Source organism: Saimiri boliviensis, chromosome 7, assembly GCF_048565385.1.
Source record: "Saimiri boliviensis isolate mSaiBol1 chromosome 7, mSaiBol1.pri, whole genome shotgun sequence".
Lineage (NCBI taxonomy): Eukaryota > Metazoa > Chordata > Mammalia > Primates > Cebidae > Saimiri > Saimiri boliviensis.
In genome coordinates this window covers 118,701,479-118,715,133 of record NC_133455.1, presented here as the reverse complement: position 1 = coordinate 118,715,133, position 13,655 = coordinate 118,701,479, and the positions used below count along the sequence as shown (strand labels likewise).

The 13,655-nt window shown below is 34.1% G+C and overlaps 1 protein-coding gene across 1 annotated transcript; it reads right to left on the bottom strand.

Moving 5' to 3' along the window:
* Positions 1 to 719: 719 nt before the first annotated feature.
* LOC101051209 (taste receptor type 2 member 31-like) lies at positions 720 to 13,655 on the bottom strand. Its single transcript, XM_074403279.1, has one exon. It carries the CDS (start codon positions 11,013 to 11,015, stop codon positions 10,083 to 10,085), a length of 933 nt encoding a protein of 310 aa, XP_074259380.1. The 5' UTR covers positions 11,016 to 13,655; the 3' UTR covers positions 720 to 10,082.

Here is a 13,655-nt window from a genome sequence, read left to right as displayed (position 1 = left end):
CATTTATTTCTTATTTTCATTAATTTTTATTGCTTCTTTGATGTTCAACTTTGTATTTTCAGTAATTTTTAATTATCTGAAACATATCATTTCAATTTCTGTTTATGAAGGTCTGCTACTCCGGATATGCACTGAAGGCATGATTCCATTGAATTCCTACTCTATATTTTCTCTTAAAATCAGGTTATATTTAGAAAGTGATTCTTTTTAACATACTATATCTTCTATCTCTAGCTATTTTTCAGATTGTCTATTGGTCTTTGGTGTCCTGTATTATTTTATGTTAATTTGGTTTTGGTTATCATGCCTGAAGTTTGAGATTACTGGATGGATATATTTTATCACTTTTGGAAAAATCCTTGCAACATTTCTCTTGCTCTATTTTCTCTCCTCTAATCTTACAGAGCTCCAGAAGCATAGTAAATGTCTGACTGTAGCATCAAGTGTTACCCTCTAGCCTTGTATTTCCAATCTCTTTCTCTCTACGCTTCATTCTGTGTAGCTATCTTACAATTCACTAAGTTTCTCTTCTACTGCATCTAACTGGTTAATTCTGTCTACTGGATTCTCAGTATTGATCATTCTTTTTTTTTTAGTCTTATTGGTTTAGGGTTCAGAATAATCTTTTATTTCTCTTTCCATAAATCATTTTCTATGGGGAAACTGAACAAACTACTCTTAAAACCATATTCTTTTTAAAAGTGTTTTTTATTTTGGGCTTTTTGTTTGTTGATTTCATTTTATTATGTTAGAAATGAAAATGGTAACAGTTTTCTACGTTTCCCAACACTTCGGTCAGAGAATAGAATAAAATCTTTGTCTTGGAATTTACCTTCAATTTGAAAGAAACTGAAAATAAAGTTGATATGAGTAGCTTTTCTGATAGTAGATTGTCTGTTGTTGGGTCTTCACCATAAACTCTTCTCTCAAGGAAACTCAATGAGCAGCACTGGATCTCAAAATATCATTGCAATAGATAAAATATAGTTCATCAACCACAGCTACATCATTGTATTCCATGAATTAATTTTCACTTTGCTTATGTTATAGAAATGGGACTCTTTGCCTGTGAACTTCATTATTGCTCAAAGGAAATAGAGAAGATGTGGAAGAGGGCTTACTTCTGTTTGATTTATTTAGTCCTAAAATCCTCTCTTTAGAAATAAGAGCTTGATCATGAAATAGCTTATTCATTTCTCTTAATAAGCAATTTTATTTATACTAAAATCAGAATCTTTTTTATAGCGTTTCTTGGATTAGTTTATTATCTATAATTGTTTTCTTAAGCAATGTATTTTAAACTACACTATATGTAACTTCCTAAATCTAAATGTATTCAGCTTGTCTTGAACTTTGCTGTTTGCTAATATAAATTTCCCACAATGATATCTCTTAAAAATTACTTAGATATTACCCAATTTATGTAGGTATTTCAAAAATAAATCATTTAACAAAATAGATGTAAATGTAGATCATGATAATAATGACAATGATGTCAGCTAAAAGGGAGAATGTTATTTAATAAATGTGATTTGGGTCTTCTTTTCAAAGTACCAGAGTTAAGGGTGGTGAGAGAACCCTATTATTCTTCCTCATGGCTTTATGATTTTTTTTTTTTTTTTTTTGAGACAGAGTTTCAGTCGTGACAGCCAGGCTAGAGTGCAATGGCACAATCTCAGCTCACTGCAATCTCTGCCTCCCAGGTTCAATTTATTCTCCTGCCTCAGCCTCCCAAGTAGCTGGGATTACAGGTGCCTGCCACCATGCCCAGCTAACTTTAGTATTTTTAGTTGAGACAGGGTTTCACTTGTTGGCCGGGACTTGTTGGCCGGGCTTGTCTGGAACTCCTGACCTCAGGTGATCTATCAGCCTGGACCTCCCAAAGTGCTGGGATTACAGACATGAGCCACCATGCCTGCCATGATTCTTATAGTTTCAGCATCAGGCCTAGACAAATACCCTCACATAGTATTTCATCAAGAATAGTATAAAACCAACATATTTGCAATGATTTACTTGCTATTTTTTTTCTCTTACCACATTCTAAAAATCACAAGAAAAGTGGTGACCTCCAGCAAAGAATACTCTTTTTGGCTGTTCAATTTTTTTCCACTTTCATATAAACTTACACAAATATTCTGTGCAATTATAGCGTGTATAAGCTTCATTACATCGTTTAATAGCATAATTAACAAGTGAAAATTTTTCTACTGCTTATCTACATTCTCAGCTATTGTCACAAAATCTGGGTGATTTTATCATAGCAGTCAAAGAAGTTACACTAAATGTTTCATGCCTTAACAAAATTATCTTGCTACTAATTCTTCACTAATACTAGCCGAGATCGCGCCATTGCACTCCAGCCTGGGTAACAAGAGCGAAACTCCGTCTCAAAAAAAAAAAAAAAAAAAAAAAAAAAAAGTAGTATCAGAATATTTTTCCTCATGTATGGTATTATAACCTTTGAATGGTAAAAATATGTGTATAATTATTTCATTGAGGGATAAATGTAGAAAAATTGTTCTGTATATTTAATATCTATATTACTTTAATTTATTGGAAATTCACTAATTTCTGTCACTTTGAAATGTTATCATAAATAATTAAATTGGATAAAAGAAAAAAGGTGTCTAATAAAATACAGATGTTCAAAATCTGATGTTTCAAAGTAAGAGTAACATTAAGAATGTAGAGGTAGGCTTCCAGCTTATCTCTTTCTTTTTTAAATTAAAGAAAAGTTTAAAATTTTATCTTGGATTTCTTACTATCATAATTCTCTATTCTTCTTTATTCAGCAAAAACTCTAATTACCATGATGTCTTTGAGAATGTTTTACAATTTTATAGTCATTTATTTATTATATGTTTCTGCTTTTTAAATATTTTCATTATTGTGAAGCATATAATATATATATGTAAAGTAATAAAACCTAAATGTACAGTAAGCAAAAAATTTATAGCATTAAGAGTCCTGTTACCACATCTTGGTCATAAAGTAGAATTGGCCAGCAATCCAGACACTCTCCATATATGCCTTCCTGTTGATATCATTTCCTTTTTGTTTCCTCTTTCCTTCCTATCTCAATTGTTATGATAATCACTCATGTGTCTCACTTTAGAATTTCACCACCAATGTAATAAACTGCAATTTATTGAAAATGTACTTTTGTAAACTGTATATAGATGGAGTTTTACTGAATCTTTTTTCAATCTTAATATTGTCATATGTATGTAGTTCAAATTTATTCATTTTCCTTTTTATTTACATTATCTGTAAACATGTTTCTCTAGTTGGTTCATTTTGATTGCCATATATTATTCAATTGTACAAATAAACGATAATTTATTTATTCATTTTATCACTGATGGATATAGGAGAGACTTCTCAATTTTAGCTATTAAAACTCAGTGATATACGTATGTGTATATTTATTCTGATAGGTGTACAAATACTGGATCTTCAGATGTGATCCATCATCTTAATCAGATAATGCCATACTCAAAGTAATTGCTTGATTTACAATTCTAGGAGCACTGTATGAAAATTCCCATTACTTCATAAGCTTTCCAAAATAAGTAACATCGGACTAATTTTTACACTTTCATATTTATATAAAACATAATTAAACCTAATACTTTTAAGCCTTTTTCTATTATAAATCAGAATGTATTCTTAATTCAACAATTGTTACTCTTTTAAAATTCTATGACGATTTCACATTTAGTAATAATGAATTATATATTTCATATGTTTATTAATTCATATACCTTGATTAGTTTTTCTATTATTTTTTCTTAGTTTTAAATACTCTGTTATTAACAAGTATAATTATACTAGACATATTTCTTATAAGCAAACATTATGTCAAATAACTTTGAAAAATATGATTAGTTAACAGCATACTGTAAGGCAAATTTCAGCACTGTTTAACAACTCCTTAAAGGAAAAAAAGGACTCAAAGGAAAAAAATTGTTGAAATATAAAAACAGTCTGTACATGTAATGAAGGTGCCCATGGAAAAATAGAAATTCTACCATTACTGTTACGGAAAAAAATGATTAGTAGTAAACATACTATGTCAAAATCTTTTTAAGGCAGGCCTAATATCAATGGACAAAATTCTCTTTAAGGCCTTGACCTTAATTTCTACGTTCAGCTGATTTCTGATTGTGCAGTAACGTTCTTGTTCCTTTTAAATTATTTGACTAGGGGCATGCTGTTGAAAGAGTTCAAGGCTGTCTTAATGGAAAACATGCAAATTTCCAAAACAGCTCAAATTAACTCCTATTCAAATACTATGTCCTTGTTACAAAATTTGTCATACTGATGTTGAAATAAAAGCTGAATTATCATTTGCTAGCATGCAAATCAAGTCATATTCTTATTAATCATTTTGCAATTTTTTTTCTTGTTTAACCTCTCCCTAATTTGTGTTCAGCAATGTCAGTTGCTAGGGAAATTTTCCAATCTAATACATAAATCATACATTGGATGCCTGCACTGCTATATGCAGCTTGGTCAAAACTAGAATCATGACCACTGTTGATTAATTTTTTCCATGCCAGATTTATGTAGAATGAATACTAACTTTTCCTACCAAAAGCATCCAAGGTTTTCCTGGGAAGTCCAGGAAGACCACTATTCCTTAAATCTGGTTGTTTTTAACTAACAATTTTGTACAACTTATTGTTAACAAGCTTGTTAATATAAACACATTCACACACACACACATACACAACCATCATGGTTGGGAAAAATTATTGTTCTATATTTTCTAAAATGAAAATTTAATTTTCTTACTTGGGCTTTTCAGCCCATTTTCAGTGTTTATCAAACTTAATCTCTCATGCTTAGGCCTTTGACTAAGTTATTCTCTTGAGCCTTATACTTAAATATTAGTTATTTAATTAAAATACTCAGCAATTTTATAACTATTTCTCGGGCACTTAAAAAACATGTTTTCCAGTGAAGAGTCTATACTTCTCTGTGTATGAACATTCAATTTTATTTTTCTCTATTTATTTTTGATTGCTTAATGGTTTAAAATGAACAGATGTTAAAATCAGTCTCCAATCTTGGATTTTATTCTTTTCAGTTTTCATAGTGTAATTGCTTCTAAGAGGGGACCTTGGAGTCAGACTGCCAAGACAGGAAACCAGATTCCCTGCTTCATATAACTATGATCTGAGACTCTATTTTACAACTCCCTGCCGCAGTATAATCACCTATAAAAATCAGGTGATATGCCAGGCACGGTAGCTCACACCTGTAATCCCAGCACTTTGGGAGGCCAAGGCAGGAGAATCACCTGAGATCAGGAGTTTAAGATCAGCATGGCCAACATAGTGAAACCCTGTCTCCACTAAAAATACAAAAAATTAGCCAGGTATTGTGGTGTGTGCCTATTAATTCCAGCTACTTGAGTTGCTACAGCAGGATAATCATTTGAAGCCAGGAAGCAGAGTTGTAGTTAGTCAAGATCATGCCACTGCACTCCAGCCTGGGAGACAGACTGAGACTCCATCTCAAAAAGTACAACCAAAAAAAAAAAAAAAAAAAAAGGAAATGATAATAAAACTGTCTTTAGTTAATTTCGTTAGGAGTTAATATACTATTTGTATAACTACTTTCATTTTTACCTCACTATAGGCAGGGACCAAAGATTGTTAGGTATTGATTTGATCCTGTTTTACTTGATATTTAAGATACCAGAGAGAACTTCCACTTCTTTTTTTTCCCCCTGTCTGAGACAGAGTCTCCCTCTATTACCCGAGCTGGAGTACAGTGGCAGGACCATAACCCATTGCAGCCTTGAATTCCTGAGCTCAAGCAATCCTCCTGCCACAGCTTCCCAAGTATTTGGGACTATAGGCATGCACCACCACACCAGCTAATTTTTAAATTTTTTTGTAGAGACAGAGTCTCCATATGCTGCACAGGGAACTCCTGCTCTCAAGGGATTCTCCCAATTTGGCCTCCCAAAGTACTAGGACTACAGGCATGATCCATCACATCTAGCCTGCAAGGGAACTTCTTGATGCTACCTAGAGCTTTGGTTCAAGTCCATCCTAAAGTGGATCTTATCAGTTTGTAGTTATTTCCTCTTCCTGAATGTGTAATTGAAATGGATATATATGGCAGCTAGCAGAACTCTCACATTATTCCTGACCTGTAGAGTAAGGGACATTATTATAGCAGGACCAAGGGGAAGCCTCTGAAATTCTCCTCTACTGACAACACAATGTATAAAAAATAATAACCACATTCCCTAAGGAATAAAATTGGTCACTGCCACAACAAAACACTCGGAAGTTACAGGAGATGGTAGTCCCTTCTATAACCCTATTCACTTAACCTATCTGGCCTCTACCAAAACCAGATGGATTAAAGAATGAATGCAGATTACCATAAACTTAAATCAACACTTACAAATGCTTTCCAGGATGTGCTATCTTCACCGAGCAGAGCATAGCTTCTGGTACTTTTAATGGGGTTCATGATTTGGTGAATGTTTCTTACCCACACCTATTTTGAGGGAAAATCAAAACAATTTGCCTTGTATGTATAATAGCACTGCTTCACTGTTTTATGTCAGGGATATGTCACTTCTGTGCTCAGTTTAATTTACATTTTGTAAAACATCGTGCTAATATATTAATAATATTACAGACCGGGCCCTGGAGGACATGACTGTAATCCCAGCACTGTAGAAGGCCAGCATGGGCAGATTGCTTGAGCCCAGGAGTTTAAGATCAGCCTGGCTAACATGGTGAAATGCCAGCCCTACAAAAAATACAAAAATTAGCCAGCCATGGTGGTGTGCCCCAGCAGTCCCAGCTGCTAGAAATGCCAAGGCAGGAGAATCACTTGAGCCCAGAAGGTGGAGGCTGCAATGAGCTGTGATCCTGCCACTACACTCCAGCCTCAGGGACAGAATGAGACCCTGTCTCAAAATAATAGCAATAATAATAATATATTCATTGGTGCAATAATCAGGAAGTGGCAAGTTTCTTAAATACAGTAAAATACTATAACACTGAATGGAAGTAAAAAACCAGAAGAAAAGAGATAAACCTGAGAAGATTCAGGGACCTACAACATAGGTGATATTTTAAGGCGTTCAGTGTCCCTAGGACACATGTAGAAACAACCTTTTTTAAAGTAAATGGCATGTTGCTTTCTCTATACATTTCCTTTCACTACAAAAGAGGCACAATTTTGGGGGGGCCTATTGAGATTTTGTAGCCAACATATTCCGCATTTGAGAATATTGCTCTGACTCATTAACAAAATTTCTAAAGGCTACTGGTCTCAAGTGGAACCCAGAACAAAAGGTGACTCTACGGCAGATACAGGCTCTGGTTCAAGCCGCTCTGGCCACTGTGCCAGATGATCCAGCAGAATTCAAGCCTCCCAGAGGCATGCACAGTGGGCACTATAGGATTCTATACACGTCTCTGACAAGCCTGTAGGAGCGGAGAGAAAATCCCTATGAAATTATTGCAAGACCATTCCCTCTTCAGCAGAGGAGTATCTTCCGTCTGAAAAAACAAAACAGCAAGTGTAGAACATTAATCCAAGCATAGAGACCCTCTAAGCACAAGCCCCTCTAAGCACAAAAACCTCTGCAACTGAGCAAGTCATATGCTCATAAAGCCAGTCATAACTGGAGGGCATGAGCACATCTGAGTGGCACAAGGAGTGGGTGGTATTGGGCAGAAATGTGCTTTCTCGGATTCCCTTCACTAGCACCTTGTCTGATCCAGATCATCTTTCCATTTAGGACTTGAATGGATCACCACACTGTAAGAATGAAGTCTGACTTTCATAACCTCCACCAAGGGACTGGATGATGTAAGACAAAACAGCAGAGATGGTAGTTCTGCCTCAGGAAAACTCTGGCCAATGGGCAATCAAAGAAAGAAGACAGCTGAGCAGATACATTCTCCCTCCTCTCACTTCTATGGACTAACGCTGGCTGTGGTTTCCCCTTGCAGACATTCTGGAAAAGTGCTGGGAGCCAAGTGCATGCATCTGATGACCACCATGCTGTCTCTCTCATCTCACTGTGAAGTGGCTGCCAGCAGAGTTAGATCATACATCACCACACATTGTTTCACATTTTTTATCTCAATTTCCACATGTCCCTGCTCTTTTTGTCTTAAACTTGCCTTCAAATAAACGTCATCACTTTAATATCAGGTATTACATAAAAAACATTTTAGTAAAGTAACTGGTTACTAGCTCATTGTTTCGAAATAAAATGCCGTTTTTGTTTATATAACAATCAATTAGAAAATATCAATACAAATATGTAATTCACAATAAAAATATATATACAAATAGACAAAAGTCTTTTATGTGCTTTTTAAAAATATTGTAATAGGTGCCTTCTAATTTTGATGTTCTACTTTGTCTCCAATTCAGACACCTGATGCAGCTGCATCAAGGCTATATTATTGTGATATTTCCCCCAAAATTGTAGCATAACCAAACCATTCCTCTGAGGAATGATCCTGTTTGGAAAAGTGTGTAACCTCCCCTGGAGACCAGAACAGGGGAATTCATGCAACTGTAGATTTTGTGATGAGTTTCCTTTTCATTGGTTTACCACATCAACTTACCCATTTTATCCACCCATTTATTTGTTCATTAAAATATCATTTTTGACTATCTATTCTTTGTGCTAGGTTCTAAGTCCTGGGAGTCAACAGAAAGCAAGACAGACATGGTTATCTTTTTTTTTACGGTGCTTACATTGTTCTGAGGAAGATATATAATTTTAAAAATACATAAATCAGGTGTGAGGATGATTTATCTTAAGCTTTAAATAACACTGTTAAAATTTCATAACATCAAGAATTAATAGTCATCTAGAATTTAGCTGTGAACAAGACTGTACATTTCTTTCTTACAATAGAATTTCCTATTAATGAATATGTTAACATACTTTCATTTCATCATTGACAACAAAATTATCACACTAAAGCACATCCTATAATTAATACATAGATTGTATAGATGCTATTTTAACATCTGCAAAAAGTTTCACTGAATTATTTTCCATAATTTCTATATTATTTTTACATTGACAGTTTTGTTTTGTTTGGTTTGGTTTTTAAGAAAAGGGAAGATTTGAGTTGTCTTATCTAAAGTTTAGAAGGAATTTTATAACTGGAAGATAAGACAATTCAGGGGCTTAGAAGTGCTTTAGAAAAAATACTAAAATAATTTACAACAGATCTCAACTTCAAAAAAAGCTTTTCTTTAGTTCAAAAGCCGGAAGAAATGACTTTTCTTACTGCATATGGAAACTGATCATAGCAATCAAGATCATGATCATGATTTTTCATCCCTATTATAAAAGAGATTTTTTTTCCTAAGCCATTTACATACGTGTGTTAAATCTGCTATTCCTCAGTAGTGTTTATGGTAGACAAAGACGAAATTCACTCTACATATGTTTGTCACCCGAACTTTATTGTGTGCATCGTTTTCTAACAATAATTCTGTTTGCTTTATACTAAACGTAAAATAGGAACTCATAATGAAATAAAACCCCAAGACATATCCTCATTATTGATTTAGAATTAAATGATCTTACCATCCAAAAAATTAGAGGTTCAAACAATGAATTCTAACCACACTGTGGTATATTTGTGTGGTTCAAATAACAATAGAAAAGAACAATATTTTTCCTGATATAAGCTGTTAGTTCTTAATAATTATGAATAGACAACATAAATTCTTCAAATGAAATATAAAATATATGTATGAAATACCCAAGGCTTCATAATTCTGAGGAATTTTTATCATATTTTGTATAATTTGGTAGTTTGTGTGAAAAAACAATCAAGAGTATGTTATTGTCGATGTTCTTAAGTTTTCATACACACATAAACACACACACACATACACGCTTTTTTAGATTAACTTTAGGTAAAAGACTTTTATAGGTATACATTTGAAATTATTCATATATATATATACACATTACACAAAAACCAGTAAGAAATATAAAATGTTTCATACACCACCAGTTTGTTTTCTGCTAGAAGATATACAACGCCCTCCTTGTGATTCTATGGAGATGAAGATTTCTGTCCTTTCACCCAGTACCTCACTTGCCACCAAACTGAAAGAAAAGTCTGCTTTAGCTTTTTGTTTCCCCAAATCAGGATGAATGGGTGGGCTGAAGGATAGCTGAATCTAATAGCTTGGCAGAACATCAAGACAGCTTTCTTTCCCGTATTCTCAAAATTCCAAACTGATATTATTACAGACAGAAAGTAAGCGGCACATAACAAGAGGAAGGAGATCACGGTTTGCAAAGCTTTTATGTGGACTTTGGTGCTGGGATCTTGACATCTTTTGCCATGGAGCTGCATCTTCTTGAGATGTTTACACAGAGAACAGATTAATAGCAGAAAACATATCAGGGTCAGAGTGAAGGGTACTAAGTTTGCTAGCAGGGTTATAGTCATATCTGACAGGCACAACGCATTCCTCAATTTGATCTTCCAAGTCATGTTTCCTTCATATTCTCTTGACCGTACAATCTCATTCATATTTACCGCAAAAAGCTGACAAATCAAAAGTAGCAAAGGCCCCAACATTACCACCCAAATGACACTCGTAACACTCCTCTTTAAGCGAAGAAAAATGAAGTTGGAGAAATTGACAATCTTGAGCAAATAAAATATGCTGAGGCTAGTAGCAAGCCAGTTGCTGAAATGGCTGGTTACTGCCCAGAAGCTGTAAGTAGTAATTCTGACTTCCACAGTCTTATAAAAAGCAGGATTCAGTACAGTTGAATACCAATGTAATAATAATATCCAGAGCAAACCAACTCTGGAGACTGCCAGAGCAGTAAGAATTTGGTCAGCAAATGAGATCTTTTGTCTCTTGACCCACTCAATGGAATTTACCAATGCTATGAAGCCATTAGCAAAATTTCCAATAACAAATGTAACCACTACTAGAATGGAAAAAATGATGGCTAGAAAACTTACCATATCTGAACAGACAAAAAGGAATTTTTTTAAAAGCTGGTGTAGTATCACTGATTGTGATTGCTTGAATATCCTGGCCTTAAATTCTATATGTACCTGATTTGTGAATGCGCTGTGACATTCTTTTTACTTTTAATTGCTGTGACCAGTGTCAAGCCAGAAATCACCATGGCATGCTAATGCATGAGTTCAATCCTCTCTTTATGGAAAACATTCTTATTTTCAAAACAACTCAAATTAACTCATTCATTCACTGTCTGTTCTTCTTGTTGGCTGGAATTATTCATACTGAAATTGACGGGAAACCTGAATTCTCATTTGCTAATATGTAAATAAGAATATATTCTCTTTTAGTGTTTGCAGTTTTTCCTTGTGTAACCTCTCCATCATTTGTCTTCAGTGACTTCAGTTGTTAGGGAAGTTTTATAACCCAATATATAGATCATATAGTAAATGCCTAAATTGTTAAAGGGAGTTTGGTCATAACTAAGATCATCATCAATATGGACTTTTTTTAAATACCAGATTTAAATACAAAGAATGCAAACTTCTTTTATCAAAAGCATCTAAGATTGTCTTGAGAACTACAGGCAGGCCAATACTCCTTAAGATCTGGTTGCTGCTAATAATTTTGCATAACTTCATTGTTCACAAGCTCATAAATACACACATATGCACACCACTTATGAATGGAACAAATTATTTTCTTGTAATTTCCAAAATTAAAAATGGGTTTCCAGGAAATTGTCCAGGTGAAATTTGTCCTATTTTCCACTCAGGGTTTTCATCCCATGAATACTATTTAGTTATCAAACATATCTCTAATTCTTAGGCCTTTGGTATAGTTTCTCTCAAGTCTAACATTTAAATATTTATTTAATTAAAATATTTAGCAATTTTATAAGTATTCCTGAGTACCAGACCCTTTGATATATAATCTTGCAGTATCCTCCCATCACAAGAAGACTGACTACCTTGCCCCTGAACTTAGAGTTCAATCATTTAACTCGTTTTGATAAACAGAATATTGCTACACTTTGCATAGAGATTTGAGATGGCTTCCATATAAGGGATTCTTCCTCTTTCCATTTACCATAAGACTATCGCCTGGCTAGTACACTGTTTACAGGAAAATGAGAAACTAGTGAAGTCAGACTGCCCCCTCCCGACCCTGCAATCCAGACTAAATTGGCCAAACTCTACCTCCAAGACGCAGAATTTTGCCTATCTCAAATCACCAGAGCCATCCACCAAACTCAGATTAGAAAAACAAAATCCAAAGACATGTGAGGTATAAATATCTAATACAGTTTTGGACGGTTTTCTCTTGCAGAAAAACATAACTAATAAATGAACTCTGCTAAACCAAGAATGTAGGGAATATGTACAAGCAAGTTGTGTCAGGAATTCAGGAGCCAAAAGAAAAAACAGACGGAAAATGGCAACGGTTTGTTCCTGTGAGGTGGATAATTAAGGCTAGAAGAAATCCTTTGGAAAGATCTGAGGTTGGCAGATAACAACATCGCAGATTTCCTCAACTTGCAACTAAATAAAAAAGTTCCTACTTCAGCTGTCTTAGAGTTGCATAAGAATGTATACACATAGTTGATTTTTCCCCTCAGTATATAATGAGATGAGTAATAATCATTTCTTTGAGACATTTCTAATTAAAAATTTTATATTAAAATTATAATGCACACTTAGAAATGAACCAAAACAAAAATGGAAAATACAGCAATGTATCATAAACACTCAAGTAACCATCATGCAGGGCAAGACAAGGAACACCAAAAACTGCCTATGTCCACCCCCATGCTACTTTCCAAGCCCCTAAAACTTTCTTCACATCTCCTAAGATAAGCAATATCCGTAATTTATCATGACGGTTTCCTTGATTTTCTTTATACTTTACCAACTAGTTATGCAACCCTAAAATACATAGCTTGGTCTGGCCTGCTTTGAACTGTATAGGTGCAATCCTACATGTTCTTTTTGTATGTGGATTCTTGGACTAAACATTATGTTTCTGAAATTTAATCACATAATTGCATGTACATGTGATTTTTTTCATGTCTCTATATTATTCCATTGTATGGATTTACTATAATGATTCATCCATCCTTAATATGTATTTGGCCAGCTTCTTTTTTGAACAGTTATGAATAATTCTACTAGAGCATTCTTTCATATATCATTTGATACAATTCCATTGTATATATATACACCTATGAGTAGAATTACAGGGTCTTTGTTCAAAATCTCATCATAGACACAGAAAAGTTCAAAGAATAATTTAACTAAATTTATCCCTGTCACCTTTACCTCCAGTCTATTTTTTGCCATTTGCATATATCTTATCAATTATGTAATTATCCCAATAAGATATTATTTTATACAGTAAACATTCATTTAGAAGTATGCACATATTTATCATTTTCATTAATTTGTATTCCTTATTGCATATTCAACTTAATATTTTCAATAATTTTTATTGGTCAGGCAGCGTAGCTCACACCCATAATCCCAACATTTTGTAAGGCTGGGGCAGGGGCATCCAGGAGTTCAAGACCAGCCTGTGTAACACAGCAAAACTGTCTCTACAATAAATAAAATGTTAGACAGACATAGTGAAGCTACTCACAA